The sequence below is a fragment of the Empidonax traillii genome, unplaced genomic scaffold, assembly GCF_003031625.1.
Source record: "Empidonax traillii isolate 1590-97213 ecotype Southwest subspecies unplaced genomic scaffold, ASM303162v1 scaffold165:size1224784, whole genome shotgun sequence".
NCBI lineage: Eukaryota > Metazoa > Chordata > Aves > Passeriformes > Tyrannidae > Empidonax > Empidonax traillii.
This window is the reverse complement of record NW_020955358.1, coordinates 551,362-572,247: the sequence shown is the minus strand read 5'-3', so window position 1 is coordinate 572,247 and position 20,886 is coordinate 551,362. Positions and strand designations below refer to the sequence as shown.

The 20,886-nt window shown below is 44.4% G+C and overlaps 1 protein-coding gene across 5 annotated transcripts in view; it reads left to right on the top strand.

Annotated features, from left to right (window-relative positions):
* Positions 1-20,886, top strand: part of LDLRAD4 (low density lipoprotein receptor class A domain containing 4) — a 276,972-nt gene that overhangs the window by 239,185 nt on the left and 16,901 nt on the right. The window contains exon 1 of one of the 5 annotated variants that reach the window (XM_027885367.1): positions 19,958-20,011. The exons of 2 other annotated variants lie outside the window; for them this stretch is intronic. Coding sequence is in view for 2 of the 3 variants with exons in the window: in XM_027885366.1 (XP_027741167.1) it covers positions 20,507-20,576 (70 nt within the window). In the remaining variant the exon portion in view is untranslated. Of the gene's footprint in view, positions 1-19,957; positions 20,012-20,420; positions 20,577-20,886 lie in introns of those variants that run through there. 2 more of the 5 variants (XM_027885366.1, XM_027885365.1) reach the window with 2 other exon arrangements.

Here is a 20,886-nt window from a genome sequence, read left to right as displayed (position 1 = left end):
AGAGATCCTTAGTTTTCAGGGTTTGTCTAAGCTTTGTTTCAATAGGGGTGTGAAAGCTACCCAGAAAATGACAAGCTAACACAAAGGTTTGAAAGTCATTTGAGTACTGTGTGGGTGAGAAATGCCTGTATCTGTACTCTTAGTCAAAGAACAGTAAAGGGCACACACTGGAAAAATAAAGAGCACTGTCAAGCAAATAAAAGGCCCTTTATTTGTGTGTGGAGATGGAGAAGAGGTTTGGGGTTTCTCCTTGTTTTAACTGTAGAAACTTAGGTGTGCCATTCAGACCTCTGTATGCCGGACTGTAGTCCTCTGTCCTGCTCAGGGACCTACCCTGTGTGCCACCTTTTGGTTCAAGAGGGCTTTCTCTGAAGACCCCCAGTTCTATATCAAGGCAAGTTTCATTTTTTCCCCCTATTCCAGTGAACCTCTTTCACCCTTCTAGGGGAGAAATACATATTGTCCAAGAACGTGGTTTCCATGGGAAGATCTTGAAAGCAACAGTACTGCTCCTATACCTAAAGCTGTCCCTAGTTGTGGAGAGTTTAATGGGTCTTGACAGAAGTTGGACAGTTGCCTGAGCCTTGACAGATGCTCCTGTGTATTGTGTCCTGTCTGGAGGAGTCACTGTATGCTGGACTCATCGTACCTTTTGGTACTTTGAAGCAGTGGTTGAAGTAGGAATGCTAAGGATAGGCCATGAAGACTGCTATTGCAGTTGATGACAGATAGACAAAACACTGGAGTTACACGCTGAATTTTTTTTTTCCCCCCAAAGCTTGAAATTTCTCAACTAGCAGATGAAGTAACCTGGGAGAAGGACAAAGGAACAGTAGCGTAAGCAAAATATGCCTGATGAGGTTTCCTAGAGAGGAATTAATGCAGAGCAGAAGCTATTTGCTTCTGCAAGTTTCTACTGGCAAATTATATTCTTGACCACTCTTCAGTTCTCATGATAGTTGAAGTATTTTAAAACTTTGATTCCTGGAACTGTACAAATGAGAATGTCAAGATTCATTTAAAAATTACAGTAAAACATGTTCCTAGCCTTTCAGACTGCAGCCCAAATCTTTAGGGTATGGCCTGAGTAAACTCAAATATTTCTGAACAACAGAAAGCAACGAATTTTTTTTTTTTTTTTTTGTCTTGGGATTAACTTCAAGTGGGCAATACTAGAATTATCAAACCTTCATCATCAGTAGCACTAAAGGCTCTTGAAGGATTTAACCACCTCAGCAGTTATGTTTAATTTGAAGTGTGGAGAAGAGAGCAGCCAGTTCATTTCCCTAGTTATTTAGGCACCATTGGTGATATATTTGTGGGTTTGTATATTTAATACAGGCTTTGATGTTTTCCCTTATGCATCTTTTTATTATATAAATAACGTCCTTGTTTCTTGGTGTTTTTTGTTAGTGTGTGCAAATACATTCATCTTTTGTTTCACCCTTCCCTAGTGACCTGTTACATTTAGTTATAGGATATGCAGAAAGGAAATAATTAGTCTAACTTTGATCTGCCCTTGAAATTGCGCTGTGCTTTTAAACCACTACAGAAGAAGAACAGTAAGTTTGTTTCTGCTCTCCTCAGCAACAAAGCACAGAGTGAATCTAAGCAGTGTAAATTATTGTACTATGATAGCCTAAAGAGCCACTTTTTAATAAATGAGTTGTAGATGGAGACTTTTCTTTCTAGCCTGGAGATGCTGCAGATAGGGCAGCAGTGTGCCAGAAGCTCCTGAACTGTGAAATCAGAAGAGACCGTTAGATCGTAACTTCTGAGCACCTGCGTGGGTGCCTGCTCCATCTCACGTCTCACCTGCTTGCTTTCATATAGTCCCTCACCTTAATTTATTTTTCCTCCTTTTGACATCGAAGCTTAGTTTGTCAATGATTCTTTCTTCCCCCCCCCTTTTTTTTTTCGTTTTCATATTCTGCTTGGCACCGAGTGAGCAAATTATTAAAGGTTCCCTGCTCCAAGGAGCTCTGAGGAGAAAAAAATCTGCCAGAAGTTATTTAAAATGGGCTGTGAAATTTGCAAACTGTTATGGGAAAACCAGGTATAGTTTTCTGTTTCTGGTTTCCATAGCCTAGAAACAAAGCAAAGTTTGGGTGATAGAACAAAAATTATACAGCTTTGAGATTTGTTTTTTCCAGCTGCTGGTGGTGAAGGAGAGCCTTGGGTAGTACAGCCACAGAATTTGAACTGTGTGTCCATCTGGTTTGTTTACTTTTACTTAGCCTTTTTTGTTTTTTAAACTTTCAGTTATCTCCTAGTTAACTCCTAGGAGTTATCTCTCCTGTTGTTTTTTGAGACACTGGAAATATTAAAAATTATGTAATAGGACAATAGGAAACAGCTTTATTTCTGTTAGTATCTACACATTGCTTTTACAGTTTCTTTTACTGCTCAGAAAAACAGAGAATAGAAATTATTTGGAATACGGAAAATGCGTGTTGCTAATTTCTCCTGCTGCTCCCCTTAGTCTGGCATTAACTGGATGTGGCTTGGTGGGAGATTGTCCTAGTGCAATGGAAGACTATCTAGGTGATTCAGTAAGTGTTTCCTGATCTATGAGAAATACTGTTTGCTGTCAAAGTCCTAAAAATACTTTCCTTGGAGTATTTTTTACCTTTTTTTTTTTTTTTTTTTTGGCTGGGCAGCTGTTGAGCCAAGAATACCCAGAATTCCGTACAGTGGATGTGAGTGGATGTTGTTTAACCACCATGTGCAAAATGTGAAACCAAGGTCTTTGTAGTTACTCGTAATTAAAGATTCCACCTTATAGTTTGTGGGGGTTTTTGTTATTATTTTTATTTGATTGTCTATTATTCCTGAGTGATGTTCTCCTGTCCAGTGCAAGTATTTTTGTTCCTTTTATCTGTTAGCTGTGTTTTCTGCCCAAAGCCATCATGTATTGTTCTTTTAAGATGACATCTCTTGTGCTGTACCCCAGAGCTAGATGCAGTAGTATATAAGACTGTCTTAACACACTTCCCACTATCATGATGCTATATTATTTAGGTTTTTCAAAAGGCATTTAGGCCTTTGCTGAAAGAGGATTCAAATGTGTATCGCAGTGGTGGTTATTACTCAATGTTATATTTGCCCAGAAATACATCTGAAAGGTAGAGATGTGAATTTTAGTTTCAATGAGTCTCCCAGACTGGAAACTGAATGTAAATCTGAGTATGTATCCCTCTCTTGTGTTTTGCCTCTAGCAGCTTTTAGAATCACAAATGCACATTTTTAATGACTAAATGTAACATTAACAGAGAGCCATTCTGCCCCAGTTGTTTCATCGGAGAATGGACTTGCTAGAGACTGCTTTTAAGTAGCCACATCTATCTAATCAAGGTTTCCCTCTTCCCCCTGGAAAGGAAATTTTTAAAAAAGCAGAGAAAATAAGATTATTCATTTCTCTGCAAGCTTCGGAATGGAAGCTGTAATGTAAAGTAAAAGGAAGAGGTCATGGTGTATGGCTGCACAACAGTCACCTCCCTCCTGAAGCTGGTATTTTTGTTCAGCCCTGCCAGAGGTGGGCAGGAGGTTGTACAGCGCCCCTGGGGCTGGGACCCAGTGTTGGTGTTGCGATGGGTAACCTGCTGTATTCTCTGGGCATGGGTGAAAACACTGGCAGAGGTGGAATACTGTAAAGGATGAGGGGGTAAGTTACTGTATTTTTCTTCCAGTTTTTAAATAAAACCCTGCACCATTTTTGGAAATTACAAGTGAAACAAAAATATTTTGGAAAGCTACTGTAGTCTTTCTGTCCATTTTGCACTTCTGCGCTCCCTAAACATGGAGCGCCACTTTGCTGGACTTTGGGGCTGGGGGTGTAGGCTTGGCTGTGTTGCTGCTGCGTGCATGCTCCTTGCAGCTGACATTTGGAGCAGGCCCATACCTAGATGGTGGGACTGGCCTTGGGCTGAGGAACCTGGGGTAAGAGCAGCTTCCCCATGTGGGGATGGTGGTCCAGTACCGCTTTTCTCCCCTCAACGTGCTGCAGCAGGGAACTTGTGGCTGGCAAAGAGGAGGAGGATACTTGGAGTTTTACTGCGTGTACCTCCTGGCAATTCCTGCAAAGAGCTAGACTATGGCATCCTTCTCCTGTGTGAGGAATGTGTATCTGAGTCCTGTTGGACAGACTTTGGTGTTTGGGGGAGTTCCGAAGAGCAAATGGATCTTGGTCATGTGGCATCAGCTCCTGACATCCTTTTCCCTTTTCTTACCCAGAGAAATGATCATCTCAAATGAAGTGGTTAACGTAAACAATTAAAAAAACCCCCACAAACCCCTCTAATTAAAAAACCCAAAATAAAACAAAACAAACAAAAAAACCCCTGCAAGGTTGATGTGAGACAAGGCAGAGAACCTCTTGGCTAACTGGAGCACATGGGTGATTCAGAAAGCCGTGCAGCCAGCTGCTGATGGTATAAAGCACAAGGGATTGTCTCTTCTCTGTCTCACCTGTGCCAGCAGGCTGGAAATGTTTTGCCGGATGGCTGTCCTGCCAACTCAGTGAAAGGAAGCCTCTTTGGGTGGTCAGGGCTTTCATGCTGCTGCACCTTCTGACCAGGTTCATGTGGGGAAGGGAAGAGACCTGAGATGTGAGGCAGCACTACAGCTTTTAAGAGTTTGACCTTAAAGGAAGAGGAGTTGGAAAAGCCAAGATAAAGAAAGCTCAGAACATCCTTAAGGCTGCCAAGCCTAAAATTAGACGCAGGCTAGGCTTTGTTTTCCTTGCGGGCTCACATGCCACATGCATCTTCCCTCGTTGGCCTACTCCGAGAGGACAGCGAGTGCTGACGTCGAGGAGCACTTGACTCCCTGGGAATAGGTTTCTTGTGACTTTCAGTACTCCCCATCATCACACGATGGGAGCAGGTGGGCGACACGGCAGAGCTGCTGTCACGTGCGGGCACACGCGGTGTGGTGCTGCTGACAGCAGCTATCCTGGGACTGTTGCTATTGACAGCCAAGGCGTTGTTGACTGCAGGGAAGATCAAAATTGTTATTGGTGACCACATGAGGTATCAAGTGCAGAGTTGATGTGACCACATGAGGTGTTAAGTGCAAAGTTGACGTTAGGAGTCCGTGCACGGAACACAATTCACTGTGTCACTTACATGGTGGTTTAAAGTGTGGGCAGTGGATTGGGTAAAGGCAGGAGAGGGATGCTGGATACCACATCCCAAACGCATGTTCTAACCCTTCCCTCATAGGCTGTCACTTACATTTTGGTGGGGCACATATTAACATTTATGCCCAAAAAATCCACTCTTGCCAGGTGAAAAAAAAAACAACCACCAAAGAAACACCAAACATTTGGGTATACCTCGGCCATTCAGGGTGGGCCAAAACAACATTATGAGCTTATACTTGGGGCTGCACTTTGGTGCAAATATGGCCTGATTCTCATGTCAGTGCATTAAAATGGAGTAGTGTGACCATACAGTCACTAGTGTTTAATATGGTGTATCTCTTAAGCAGACATGCTGTTAAACCAGACTTACTCTGTGAGCTCTGAAACAGGCTATCTTAATTTTATTCAGAATTCAATCAGCACTGTTGTATCCACATTATGCAGCAGAAAAGCCGGTTAAGATTTGAGCTCGCCAGGGAGCCCTGCAACTGAGCAAGAGCCTTTCTGATCTCTTTGCCAGGTTGGTACCAACTCTGTATGCAATTTGGGCACTTTTGGAGTGGAGCGGTACAGGTAAACCAGACTGTGGTAGTACTTCTGGCATCTCTGCAACAAGGGACTGATTAGCCCGGGACATCTCAAGAATGCAGAATTTCTTTTTTTGTTTTGCTTCTCCCTGCTTGTCCTTCTGTTCCATCCAGCTGCTTAGGGAAAGCAGTGGTTTTCCAGCTGCCTTCTTTAATCCCCTTTGACTGGACTGCAATTTTAGCCAAGCAATACCTACATTGTAAGGGGGAGAGGCACTGAGTATAATGCTGCACTAGGGGTTTTACGCTTGTCTCCTTGCTTGCTGCATACCCAGGATAAGTCCTAACCGTTTCTCCAAATCCCTGTGAGTTTTTCTTCAGAATGAAGTGATTAACTTCTGCTGTAAACTTCCCCTTGTCTAGGGCATCCAGGCCTTGCGCTGAGCTTGACAGCATTCAAGATCTCCTGCCCACATAGACTATTAGGTTCTGCTTATCCTTCGTTTCCACTGCCTGGTGAAATATTAGATAACGGGGGAAGAGCTTATCTTACATGCGTCTGAACTGACAAATATGGCAGCCTTTCAGTAAAAAGGCTAATGCAGACGAGGCCTTTTTCCTGGCTAGAATAAGAATGAGGCCGGCGCTTGTCTTCTGCTGCTGACAACGGTCAGATGCGTGCGGCATGATTTCCATAGCATCCAGACAGTCAGAGCACCTAATATCTACCTGTCTAGTCAATACATCAGCTTTGCTAGAGTGGGGAGCTGAAGTTTGTCATTGAGGCGGGTTTCTAATGCAGCACGAATGGATCTTTCAGCTGTACTCCAGGGTAAACATTGTAAGCCGTGCAAATTTATTTACCAGCAGTGACAAATAACTGTGTCAGTCACTTTTGTTTTCTTCCCTAAATAAGATATTCTTTATAAGCGCCCCTATGGATTTAATTTTTGCAGCTTTACATGTGGGGGAGGGGGGAACAGGAGGATTTCTTGCTGGTTGAACAGATTAATATTAGTGTTTATTTCCCTTTGTGTTTCTGCACATGAAAAATTAGTTTGTGTTTGGAATCAATAATCTTAAAGGTCTTTTTCAACCGAAATGATTCTGTGAGACAAATAACTTTCAGAGGGACCCATTTCAAGATTTAACAATTTGAGGGTAGCAGCTGGGAAATACTGTCCTGATGCTGAGGGGAGTTTGGCTTAACAGCACAGCTGAGAAACTCTGGTTTGCTGTGCCAGGGCTACCTGGAGGGGGAAGAGGAGCAGGAAGGAGAAGGCTGCTTTGAACACAGGGTGCTGAGCAAGGCCTGTTACTCATTTCAGAAGTTTCTTGGCTCATCTCAGGCACAGAGCTGTGCTCGAAATTTAACACTTCCATTTTGAGAAAGAATACTCGCTGTTATAATGTGACATATTTCTGCATTGCATTCATACAGATATTTTGGGAAATTGTTTTCCCAGCTGTAAATTCTAAACTGTACATTTGCTTTTGAATTCTAAGCCACCAGCTAAACCCCAAAGTGTCTGACAGCCCAAAAAATTGAGGATCCAGTGGGACAAACTGGTAGCCTTTTTAGAAATGAGGGAATAGAAGTTAATGGGTGGCTTGCTGCAGTATGGTGAAACACAAGTGTGCTCTGCATGGAGGAAGTGGAAAGAGTTGTTAGTTGGGCAAGCCAGACACACCTAGACAGCATCCTGAGCTGCTGCCAACCCACACAGGGGGTTTGGATCTTTTCCAGGCTTTGTTCCTGAAAATAAATTGTTCAATATGGGAAACTTTGAAGATTGCATTGACCAGTGAGCCGTGCCCCTGGGTGTGAGCTTTAAGGGAGAGAACTCAAGCTTCAGATTTGGGCTAGAGGCTCACAGAGAAGAAGCTGCGATCAAAGTTTAGCCTACATGTCATTTCTTTTCAGGAGATGGTCTACAATTTTTTTTTGTTTCTTTCTCCTTATAAATGGGATCTATTTTGGCCTCAGAAATTTGAGAAAGGGCTGTTGATCTGATTATTTAATTTAGCTAATGACTTGTTTTGTAGCTGCAATTCATATAAAATGATCACCTCTGTATCTATTTCACAGGAGTGAAAAAATAAGGTAACATCTATAAACCGTGCAGAATATGTAAAACAATGGAAATAAGCTAACTATTATGTTATTTATTTAGTGCTTTGATAGCCATGTTGCAAAACAAATGAGGAGGTGGGGATATCTTTTGGAACAGAATATACTGCAGTGCCCGCCTTGATCTGCATCAGACATCTGCACTGTGAAGTACAAGTGATGCTCAAAGAAGCACTGAGAAAACAAATGGGTTACAGAACTGTCGTGTTAGAAATGACAAAATGTGTAGGCAATAGAGAAACTTCAGTTTCAGGCAGAATTTTAAAGTATTAACTGAAGAAATAGCAGAATATACCAGAAAAGATAAAATATGAACATTTTGGAAACTGGGACTCAGTTCTTTATATGACAGAAATTCACACTGTGGTATATAAAAAAAAAAAAAGTGCAATTTTTTTTCTTCAGCAGAAAAACAGACCCTCAAAATTTTTTGATTTAACACTGGGAACTGCAAGTTTTACCTCTAAAAGTACAGAAAAAAACCAAAAACTGAAAACTCAACCCAACCCACCAACCAAAAAACCCCCAAACCCCAAAACAACCAAAAACCCCCCCAAAAAACAAACCCAAACTGAACCAAAAAAACTCCTTCCTGAAAATTTTTATAGGTGCTCAGGTTTAAGTTGGCTTTGAGGAAGACACCTACAATGAACAAAAGGTCCTCGTCTGAGCTTTCAGAGCAAGAAATACAAGAGGACATGAAGAAACAAATTGCCAGAATCTTTTTAAATTCAAAATGTCTAATCTGTGTGCCCAGAAAAGGGTAGATTCAAGCCGAGAGCCAGTTTGGTTTGTATGACAGATTCATGTTCCTTATATGCACAGTGTTGGCTTGAGCAATTCCCTTCTTCCAACCTTAGGTGTGTAAACCAGAAACTAGATACACTGAGAGCAAGGTAAAGTTATTCAGTGTGTCAAAAAAAACCCAAGGTAATCACTGGAAAGGGTGTGCCTTTTCTAATTCATTTATCAAAACTGTGCTAATATGATGACATGCAACTTTCAAGGCAGGAAATACAGCAGGTAAAGTATTGGCAGCAACTCATCCTCACCATCCTGAGTGTCATATGGCAATATTTCTCAGACTTTATCCATGAGCCACCAGTGGTGGGTGCACTGAAATTTCTCCTGTGAGACCCTTTTGCTTACCTACCGCACCCAGGGGATTGGATCCCTGAGGACAGAGGTGGGGTGGGAAGTAAACTTTATGAGGGAAGTAACTGCGAGTTTGTGCTCCCTTGGTTGAGACTACAGAAAATAGGAGTGGTGTGGGATGTAGAGGGGGAGTATATATATTACCCTGCCTGAGGGCAGGGGCTGTGTGGCTGGGTCTTTCCCACATGCCACATGTGTGGTCCTCATGGTCTGGTGTGCCCAGATGCTGTGCACGGGAGAGAGGGTGCACACATGCACACAGGTGTTTGATGAAATCTAGCATGCAGTGTGTGGGGGAGGTTGGGATCTCGGGTGCAGGTGGCCGGCACTTGCCTCCAATGTCAGACGCATCCCAGACTCTGCATGCTCGCTGAATATGCGCTGCGCTGGCAAGCTACACGCTCTCACGAGTCATTTGTCTGGGACTTATGAATGGCAAAAAGCCTGGTCTGAGCTGCTATGCAGATCAGGATGCCGGCGTCCTGAAATCCCGGACAAATCCCCTTAGCGCTTTTGGTAAATCTGCAACTGGGATTTAACATTGTGACAGCACATCCTAAGTGTGGTAAAAATAGCCTGTCTCCCAGCACAGCAAACCTGACTCGTGCCCTACAGTTAATGGGTGAGCAGTCAAGGCTGTTTCTTGAATCATTGCACGAATGCATGAAGCAGTGCCGGTGGCAGGGGATCACAGACCAGCACTGCAAAACGCTTGCCTGGCTCAGGCCAGTTCTCTGCAGCTTTGACTTAAAAGCCAGCGGATCAGAAGTGTGGCAGAGACCCCTGATCTCAGACTGAAAGGGATGATGGAGAGATCTCTCTGCCCTTTGCTTCTCCAGAAGGCTTTGTTTGCCTTGTGTTTGCCTGGCGGGCAGACTTCAGGGTGTGCTGTGTGGGCAGTGTGTCTTCTCCTAGGCTGGGCAGACAGCTCAGCCCTTTCCCTTGAGGCTGCATAAGAACTTGGGTTTATTTGGTTGTAACCCTTTACCTTAATCCCAATGAAACCCACTTTTTATTAAAAATTAGGACAGCATGGAATGTGAAGCAATCAGTGGTTTTGCTGCCCCAATAGGATAACATGGAGAAGTGAGAGGGAGTGGCTGTGCTTTTCCCACTCTGTCTTGTGCATACGTGTAAGGGAGAGCAGAGTTTCTCTGTGACCCTGAAAAACAAGTATCTTACGCTCAAAACTTTGTCTTCAACAAGCAGATTCACCCAAAGTCTTGCCCCACCCAAGCAGGATGTAGTGATATCTTTTTAGTGGGCTGCACAAAAATGCTACTGGTGAGTCAGTACAATGTCGGATGTGCAGTTGTACAGAGTGGGAACATAGAATGAAGTAGTTTGAAATGCAGCCTCCCATCCAAAAATACCAGCCAACCAACTGTAAGATGCATTAGCTGTCAGTTCTCAGTGTGTCTGGTGAGATTTCAAACAAATTTTGGATTTTTGCTGTCACACAGAAGAAAATGCCATCACAGCCACTTAGGACTAGCCTCTTGTTGGGAAAAGGCATCCGTCCATTTACCACTGGGCAGATTTTGAAAATGCATCTTTGTGATTTAGGCGCTCACATGTCATCTTCAAAAGCATCTTATTAGTCCAAGTTACATCTGGTACTGGTATTGGACAGTGTGTGAAGGCTGAAGTGAGTGAGGCCATGCTCTGTGGAAGCGCTATGTAGGTGCTGCTGTGGTACTGAGGAGAATAATGAGGATGACAGGTGGGAAGAGCTGAGGGGACTTGCCTTAGGTCATTAGCAGGTCTGTGATAGAGCTAAGGAGAGAAGCTCGATCTCAGTCTGATCTTGTAGCTAGTAGGCCATACATCTCCTTAAGCATCTCTGCCATATCTTTGGGGCAGTCTTTTATATTCTTTATATATATATATAGGGTAATTTATCTTTTCTTCATTCCTGAAGTCCTCCTATGAGACACTTGAAGTTTAATTGTACCCCACCTGATCCAGTATTCTGCTAGCAGTACAGGGAAAATAGTAGATGGAGGAGCAGTGTTAGCAAGCACCTCTCAACCGTTACTGAGACCCCATCTCTGTCCTGGCATCTGTTCAGAACATCCGTCTCTCTGACTGCCTGGGCTCAGTAACGTCAGTGGGACTCTGCTACTCCACATACGAAGCAGCACTGCATTGCCTGTACCATGGGGCAGTTGGTTTTGTTTCTGGCTCTGGGTTTCCACCCTGAAATGACAGTGTCATTTGAACTGCCTAGACTTGCAAGAGTTACCCCAGCCTTACAGAGGGTGCAAGAGGTTGGTGGCCTTCGTGTGGTAAATGGTCAAGCTGCCTTCCTGTCATCTGCAGTGTCTTAGAAGTGGCTTGAGTCTGTATATATCATTAATTCTTCTAAAAACAAGAATACTGTCATTGCATTGGGGAGGATTGGCCTCATTTTATGTAAAGTAGATGCAGATTTAAGCTTCATATCGAGTTGCTAGGGTGCTGTCCATCAAGTGATGTTTGGTAATTGTTTTTTAGAAGCTATGCCAGTTTTGACATGCTGCTTTAATTTTTTTCTGGCTGCAATAGGGCAAGACATAGGAGTCTTATGTTGTCATCACACAGAGCTGTGAAGTGTTCTTTTTTCCTTTTTTTTTTTTTTTTTTTTTGCTTTCTCTCTCTTGCACTGTGTCATATGGAAACCAGATCAAGATTATAAAATTATTGCCCACAAACTGTGATCTTTCTTCTCTTTTGTGGTGAGAACTGACAAGTCAGTGATGGCTTGGTGCTGTTGGTACTAGCTGTTCATGCCGCATGCATTTGTATGTTTCGGGAAGTGCCGAACTTGGCGTTCTTCTCAGTTGGCACACAGGCTGGTGAAACGTCAGATTTTTAATTGTGATAAAGTTCACAGAAGAAAAAATTATGGCAGATGTTTCCTTTTGTCAGAGCTGAACTGAATCATTAAAATGTGATATGATGTACTATGAACGAGTCAGTGTAAACACCATCCCTGTGAACATGTCAGGAGACTGAAGAACTTAGACCATTCATGGTAATGTTAAAAACCATGTGGTCTGAATGCTGTATTACCAAGCTTTCCTCTTTAAATGCAGAGCAGGAATCTTATGAATTTTTATTGCTTTTCCACAAAATGAAAAGATAACATATTCTGCTTTGGTAAAAATAGCCTGGTAGCTTCTGCAATGTGGTTGCCGTTTCACTGGTGGTTTACTCAGAGGTCTGCTTTTCACAAGCAGCAGTGAGGTATCCCATTCCCATTGAGTGCTGAGCTTGCTCGCCTAATTCCCTCTTTTCTAGAAGATGTATTTTTGGGAAGTCTTACTCCTTTGCCAGTCTGAAGGAAGTGACAGAAACGCTGCTGCTTGCTGAGGAATGCCTGTGATGATGCGTTAAAACTGGCTCCTTGTAAGTGGTTATGGAAAAACTGCAGGAAGCATCCAACAACTGACATTCTCTGTGGACTTTCTCTCCTGTCTCCTCCTCACATCTGCTGTTGTGAGGATTATTGTCCACACGCTCACTTAGGCCATTAGTCAGAAAAGAAGTGCATTAGAAACTTCATGATGCTTCCCCATGAGCTGAATATGTTTTATCTGCAGTTATTCTCATTCTTTCTGGCTTAAGAAGGCTTGAGTAGATTCTGATCCTTATTCCCAGTGTTGTCATTTCTCAAGTTTTTGCCATAAATTAAGTGATTTTCCTAATGCTTCATCTGCTGGAATCAAGCATGAATGAATACCTTCATTTTGACATAAAGGCCAAAGAAACCCTAGAAAGATATGGTCAAGGTGTATCCCAAAGGGTTGTTTTTTTATGTCACTCTTCTGATTTCTGATTTGAGAGAGCCTGACTGTAGAGGTTTGGAATGCTGCGGATTGGGAATAGATTAGTCTGTTATATCATAAAGAGGGTTTTAAACTATAGCAATTCCAAATAATTTTGCACATAAGAAATCTCAGTTCTCATCTCTTTTGGAAAGTGCACTGCAAGTGAGGCGAATGTGTTTTGCAGATGCATTTCAAATACTCTTAAACTGTGGCCCCTTCTCCAGATCAATTACATTGATTGATTGGGGAAAATTTGCATTTTGGTGCGTGGACGTACACAAATTATATGCAAACCACGTATTTTATTTTAAGGGGGCCTGTAGAAGCTGGAAATAATGAACTAAGTAATGTGATAAAAGTTGTTAATGGCAAATGATCTACAGTTTTTGTACTATGGCAATTTGTGGAAATGCACTGTGCTTTTTAAAGTTAGCATAAGTTTTTACACCTCTCTTGCACCACAGGAACTTAATCCATCATGAAACCTCGTTAGGAAGCTTCACCATTGTATCCTGAGGCAGATGTGAAATCTCTGTGAGTCACCGATTTGCGATTAAGCTGAAGGAAACTGAGTCTACAGATTATAAGAAAGAAGCTGCCCATTTGGGATTCATTTACACAGCTCCTTTTGTATAAATCATTAGTGCTATAAACTATCCATTATTGTTAGGAGAAGAAATTTAACAATGCAAATAAAACAAAATACTGTGGCAGAGCAATTTTATGCTTGATTGTAATGTTTAATGGCATGTTCTCATAAAGAGATTTTTCCCATCCTTCAGACCTATCGTGTCTGTGACTCACTTGATTTCCGATGGTTTGAACATCCCTCATTTTATTCCTAGAGTTGTTTTCTCTGGAGCAATTTCTGTAAACGTGCTGCAGCATGGGGTTATCCAGGGTTAATTTCCCTTATGATTACACATCCAGACAGCATGTATGTAAATGCTGCAAGACAAATGATAAGAAAACTGCAGGATGAAAGAAAACAAAATTCCTTTGTTTTGCATGTAGATCCTTTTTTCAGTAATGTAGTCTTTCCCTTGCTCACTTTTAAATGTTAACACTAGCTTATATTGGCATTACAGTTCTTTAAAAGCATTATTTTTATATCATCACTGACCCTAAATTTTGCATTCTGTTGGTTCTCTCTTCTTCTTTTACTTTCAGGTACTAGACGGCCCAATCAGTGAGGCAGAGCTTTGTATCTCTAAACGAGCTGATTATATTAATGTCAGAAATAAAATACAGCTCTTCACATTCTGCTTGTATTTTTAGTACCTTATTGTAATTCTGGTTCTGTTTTTCCTTCTTATCTCTGTTCTGTGTCTTGCCCTTAGATTTCTTCTTTAGACCGGAGTTGCTGTGTTTTTGTGTGATCTCGAAAGGTTTCTGCACTGTCCAACTTTTTGAAGTCATTCCATACACCTTAGTCAGAAAATACCAAATATCTTGATATTCTGTTAATCTGCATTCAAGTGCCCGTTGTTTTCTTTTCCTGTCTGCCAGGGAGTTTGTTGGCAATTGAGATTTATGGAGCGAATAATCCACCTGGCAGGAGACTCAGTAACTCCAAACATTGTTCTTTAGTGCAAGAATGAACGTTCCTTTGTGTGTGTAAAATACCCCTAATAGCTTATTTAGCAACCTATATTTCTACAACAGGGCTTTCAGTTTTGTGTTGGAGATGGATTCCTGCATATGCATAATTCTAGCACCCGTGCTAATTCTGTACCTCATTTAACTTTCATCCCTTCGTGTGGAAGGATAATGCATGATGTGATCTCTCAGCTTTTTAATGTAGTCCTTAGTGCATCTCTTCTAGCTCCTGCTTGAATGGGGGAAAAAAAAGATATTAATAATGAGGGATGATTCTTTCCTGTACTTCCTGGGAATTGCCTGGAAACCACGGGCAGCTTAGGCAGAGTAGTCATGATGCAACCACTGAGACTCCACGGAATCCAGTATCAGGTATTAATTGCAAGTACTGCTGGAAGAACTCTGAATAACAACAGGATAAAAAAAATACATTGTGATCTTTTCCTGAATTTTCTCTTACTTAAATGGCTTGTTTTTATAATGACTTAGTAGATTTGAGCTCAAAATACCCCAAAAGCTATGGAATGTGATAAAAACGAGGGATGGAAGGGGTTGCAGTATATTCAGGGCAGCAGATTTTGTTCACTACTTTTGGATAGAAATAAATGGTGGATTGAATTAGTCAGTGACTAAAATAGATGGAAGCCCCTGTATCGCAGTATATTCACCCTAATGGATACCTGTGTGAAATTCTGGTCCTTAGCCACCTGGTTGCTTCGTCCCCTTAGGGATATTTTCATGGTCTGAGTAGCCTGGGTTGATTATCTCCCTCAGTTCTACAGCTGCCTTTCCCTGCCCAGAGTTTCTCATTCCTTGTGCATGAGCACCAGGAAATTCTGTACCTGTTTTTCAGCAGTGGAAGGGCAGCATCGAAGTTACCAGCAGTGTAATCTCCAGGGTAAACAGGGCTAGGGTATTATGCTCACTGTACCATTTAACCCTGCTGGAGGAGACGACTGTAAATTGCCTGTGTCGAGCCAACGTGTGAGGACTAATAGAACTGCAGTGGGGATAATTCATAAGTAGATTTTCTCACTCGCCAGTGTAAACAGAGCCAGGGCTAGTCAGGTCTGAAACGGTGATTACTTTTAAATCAGCATGTTTTAATTCAGTGTCCCTGTTGAACCCTCCTTCCAGTACAGGAAAACAAACCACTGCATGCATGGCCAGCACAGGGACCACTCAGGCTGTGCAACTAACTGTGCATATGAAGGACTCCTTCAATTTCCTAATCCTTCATATTAATGCAGAGTAAAGAACAGCTTTAACAGGGAGTTAATTTAGAGGCCTTAAATACTGCCTTCTTACCTCCACCAAACTTACTTCTCTGCGGTTGTTTTGCTGATCTCTCCACACTGCTTCCATCTGTTGTCCCTTGCTCCTAATCACATTAAACACAACATAATACATCTACATAGGTATCTGCTGGTAAATAAGTTACTTGCATTTACTGCCTATGAGAAAAGCACTTTCCCTGAGGTGGTGCCATTCTTCTGTAAATGTGTTGAGTTTGGACAAACTTACTCTATAAACTCCAGATTTGACCAGAAAGGTAAAAATTTACCCCAGGAAGTGGCAGTGTGAGGGGGGTGTGGGGAATGGGGCATTCAGTAGGTGCATCTGCAGTTGCCTGAAGCCTGTCCAGGTCTAGAAATGGAGACAGTCCTGGTCTCCTGCTCTGCTCCTCCCTGACCATTGCTTGCACTCTTTTTTTTTGTGTTGGCATCAGCATTCACCCAGCAAGCAATTAGACTTTTTCCTCTGTGAGCAGAGGAAGCTCACAGAGCAGAAGTCTGGCTTGTTTGTGCCTCAGCCACATCACCATCTGCAAGTGCGCTGGGATGGTACGAAGAAGCTGGGGCCGTGCACCCATGGCTGCTAGCTTGACCTAGGGGTGAGACTGGATCAGGCAGTGATTATCTGGGTAGTTCCAGAGACCCACAGGGCTGCTGCGTGGGTGCCACAGCCTGGCTGGCCAGGGAGTAAAAGCATGGCTCCCCCTTGGTGGGCATGTGTTGCCCCAGCACAGCTTTGACCATGAAGCATCATCCTGGTGCTGCCTGGAAGAGTCTCGTAAGGACACGTGGCCTTGCATGAAGTGTTAAATGGCTGTAGATTTATGCCTGTACCAGATGGATTTTGGGCTGAAGTTAGACATGTGGCTCCGAGCTGTACCATAGTGCAGGAAGGAGGAAGCACCTCTGCGCACACACCTGCCATCCACGTTCCCCTACTGAGTGACCCCAAGGAGTTGACTGCAGGTAGGAGGAAACACACCCGTATTTTCCAGTTTCAAGACAGTGGTTTTTCTTTTACTCTTCAGAGTAAGGGCTGGCCAAGAGCCTGCCTACAGTCAGTAATGTCTTTGCAAAAGCAGAGAAAAAAAAGGGATAAGTAGCAGAAATGCGAAACTCATCCTGAGAATACAGCATCTGTCCAGTTTTGCTCACCAAAGCTTGACTATGTTTCCTTACACTTGAGATTAACAGATTTTACTAATAGTAAAATAAAAAATATCAGGTTTTGTTCTTGTGGGTTCCAAGGGTGAGTTTGTTTTCCCAGTACTGACCTGACAGGTCAGTGAACACATCCTTTATGGGATTTCACCTAAATGTTACCAAGTTTAACTAGCCCTTGGCTTTAATGTGCTAGACTTCTAATGGCTTGTGGAGGAGCATTACAACTCTGTGTGCCAGAACCTGCTTAAGGAGCTTCCAAGCCTGTAGCCAGAGCAGCCATCCTGCTCAGAGGTCATGGTGGTCCGAGGTCCCCTGCTACTGGGGGGAAATGTCAGCAGGAAACTGGTCCACCATCCTTGTTTACAGAGCAGCTTTTATGGGCTGTCTGGCACTTGCTGCACAGTTGCTCAGTCCCTAGAGGGCTTGATTTTCATTAAAAAGTTCATGATAAATTCTTAATAAATAAGTGACGAGCCAAATATTATTTTGAGGGTGTTCTCAAGGATGCTTATCAGGTGCACTACTAATGGATACAGAAGCCTGTAACCATTTTTCAGTCATTGTGCCTGTACTTGTACAATAATATTGAATAAATTTTGGGGGGTAGGGAAGTAGTGGCCTAGAGAGGGAGTAAAGGATGTTATTTCTCAGCCTATCTGCCAAATCCCCAGTCTTGCCAAAGCAATTGTTTTATGCCATAGGTCAATGCCCTTCAGAAACTGAAAAGACTCTAAACACCCACGCTTCAGTTGTAGGAGACCAAAGTACAGCATTAATGCCAATATATTAATTTGTTTTGTTTTCTGCTTTCTTTGTAGTCTTTAAACTACGCTCATCTGAAACCAGATTCTCATTTTAAACATGAGGTTGGGAACGATTTATGTGGGTCAGTCTTTGGCTCAGAAACTTTGCTTTTACAATGTCCTTGACAAAAAAGGGTTTGCAACAGGAAGGTAATTGGCCTCAGCAGCAACTCTGTACATACAAAATGGATATGCCCACATTACAGCCATGTTTAGAAGGCCTGTCTCTTGAATTAATTGTTTTCAAAGTAGTCTAGATACAATCAGATTGTAGTTTTGAAGATGCTCCATATCTGCTGTCTGTACTGAATTCTCTCTGCTCGTAACAGTGGTTAATACTCCACTTGCACAAAAGCATTCCATTGACACATAATTTAAACTCACTCTGCTTTTCTAGGAACTCTCAAAGGATATTTATTTACAGTCCACAGTCACTGTCCCCCAGCTTGACTGTTCTGTTTGGATTGAGGCCTTAGACCTTGCAGTATCAAGCTAAACGTCAACAACGGTTTAATAAATCCAGACAGTGGGGATAGCCTGTAACCAATTGAGAGGGCCCTGCTATGTACCGTGGATATATATAGCAGGATATGTCTCCCTAATATTTTTAGCCCCCTGGCTCTTCATAGTGCTAGCTTGATAGGTGACTGCAAGCAGGCCTACTCATCTCAGCCTCTTGACTTTGAGTTAGGAGGTAAATTTTTTTTTTTTTTTTTTTTTTTTTTTTTTTTTTTTTTTTTTTTTTTTTTTTTTTTTTTTTTTTTTTTTTTTTTTTTTTTTTTTTTTTTTTTTTTTTTTTTTTTTTTTTTTTTTTTTTTTTTTTTTTTTTTGAGGCTGGCCCATGCGATTTGCAAATATGAACGGTGAGGAGCAGTGGGTCTGACTGACCCTCCGGAGCGTGTCCTGCGGGCTTGGACCGTTGTGTGTAGGGGAGAGTGGTGCTGGTGTGAGGCTGATCTGAGCAAGCCCAAGCCCCCCTGGGACTGAAGTCTCACCAGTGCTGTGGTTCAGCCCCTCTACTTTCAGGAGCTCCCAGGTCCTGGCCAAGTCTGGACCAGAGGGTGAAATCTCTTTTCCTGTTCATGTAGACACACAGTCTTACCTGGTGCTTTGGGGATGCCGCCATAATCCAGAGAAGTAACTAGGAATAGGAGAAGGCTTGGCTGTGGTGGTGAAGCCAGTATAGGAGGAACAGCCTGGGAGTTGAGGGACATGGCACTAATGAGGGACACAGTGATCATGGTGCTTCCCAGTGTGGCAGCGACACTATAGGACTGTGCTGCTCCTGTGAGCAGCAGCAGCAGCAGGGACAGCCTTAAGTACCTGCTACTGGCCTCCATTGCAGTGCTCTGAGTGTGAATACAGGTGGGGACAGGCATGGGGAACCCATGTGCCTGTGTTCATCAGCCAGAAAGGCATCAGAAAGGTTGGCTTAGTGGGCGGGAGGGCTGGGGCAGGCATAGAGGCTCAGGGGTGGCAGTGGGGTTCAGGGGCAGGCAGGCACTGCTGCGAGTTTCACAGAGCTGGTCAGACTGGAAAGCACCACATCGGGTTATCTGATCCAACCTCGCTACTTAGGCAGGGTTGTCCTAGAGCACGCGGCACAGGATTGCATCCAGACAGCTCTTCAGTATCTCCAGTGAGGGAAACTCGAGAACCTCTCTGGGCTCTGTTCCAGTGTGCTGTCACCTGCACAGTAAAGAAGTTCTTCCTCATACTCGGGTGGAACTTCTTGTGCGTCAGTTTCTGCCTGTTGCCTCTTGTTCTATTGATGGGCACCACCGAGAAGAGTCTGGTTCCATCCTCTTGGCACCCGCCCTTTAGATACTTAAACGCACTGATGAGTTCCGCCAAAGAACAGGAGACTGGAGCCCATGTCCCCAAATTCCCTGGTGTTCTCCTTTCTCCTCTTCTATTTTTCTTTTATAACTCTCGATGTTACAAGGCATTTTTCCTTCTGGTGGCTATTGCTTTACAGTATTGCTTCAGGATACGGCTCCCTAACATTTTACAGACGCACGCGCACACACACACACGTCCCCGACTCCCCATTAAGACTTTGGGTAAGGAAACCGCGGCCGCGCAGCGTGGAGGATTCCTGCGGTCACTGTCGCTCGCTGTGTGACGCTGGGGGCGAGATTTGGAGCGCCGAGGCCGCGGGCGGCTGTCCCGCCGTCCCCCTGTCCCGCTGTCCCCCAGTCCGGGCCGTGCGGGGATGGGGCGGGGCGGGGCGGGGCGGGGCGCGCGCACGTGCGCGGGGGCGGTGCGGGCGGCGGCGCAGGCGCGGGCGGGCCGGGGCAGGCGGCGGAGCCGGGGGTGCCCCGAGCGCTCGGCGCGCCGGGCCGGGCTTAAAGAGCGGCGGGGCGGCGGCGGCGGCGCCGGGTAAGCTGCGCACCTTCCTCCCCCCTCCTCTGCTCCGCGCTCCGGGCCCCGCCGCGGGGCTCGGGGAGCAGCGGGGCGCGTCACCGCCTTCCCATTCTTTTTTGTTCTCGCCGGTTGAATATTTTTTATTATTATTATTATTTTAGTGTTGGGAGTTTTTAATTTTTTTTTTCTTTTTCCTGTTATTATTCCTTTTGCTCGGGACGCGGCGGATCCCGGCGGGCCCCTGGTGTCCGTGCGTGCGCGCACCCGCGCGGCGGGGGGCCCGGCGGGGCCGGGGGGCGGTGGCTGCGGTCCGAGCGCCGCGGAGAGGCGCGGGCGGGAGCCTGTCCGTCCGCCCGTCCCTCCGTCCGTCGTTCCGGCCCCGCGTGGGGCCCGGCGGGCCGCCTGAGGACGGTGTCTCCCCCCACTTCCCCTCGCTGGATGGAGCCCGGGGTCACCGGTGATGTGGGGGCTGGCGGAGCGGCTTGAGCCCCCCGCCCGCCGGAGGCGAGCATGTCCAGTGAGCGGCTTAACAGGACAGCGGTGAAGGATGCGCGGTTAAAAGACCTGTTGTTGGAAAGAGGTACCCGCGTGTCCGCGGGGGCAGGGATGCGGCGGGATGCGGCCCCGGGTCACTGGGCAGCCCGGCCCGCCCGGGGAGCGCCCGCCTGCGGAGCCTCGGGGCGCAGGGCAGGGTCCACTCGGGCTGAGGGGTCTCTCTGCGGGGCAGTGCTCGGGGTGACGGGCTTGTGTGGCTGCTGTTAGGGTTGTAAATTATTTCTCTCTTTTCATACTCCTCTGAGGTGTTTTTATTCAGCGTGTAGTTGCCTTTTCCGTGTTGGGCGTTTACCCTGAAACATTGTGGTTTTTTTTTTTTTTTTTTTTTTTTTTTT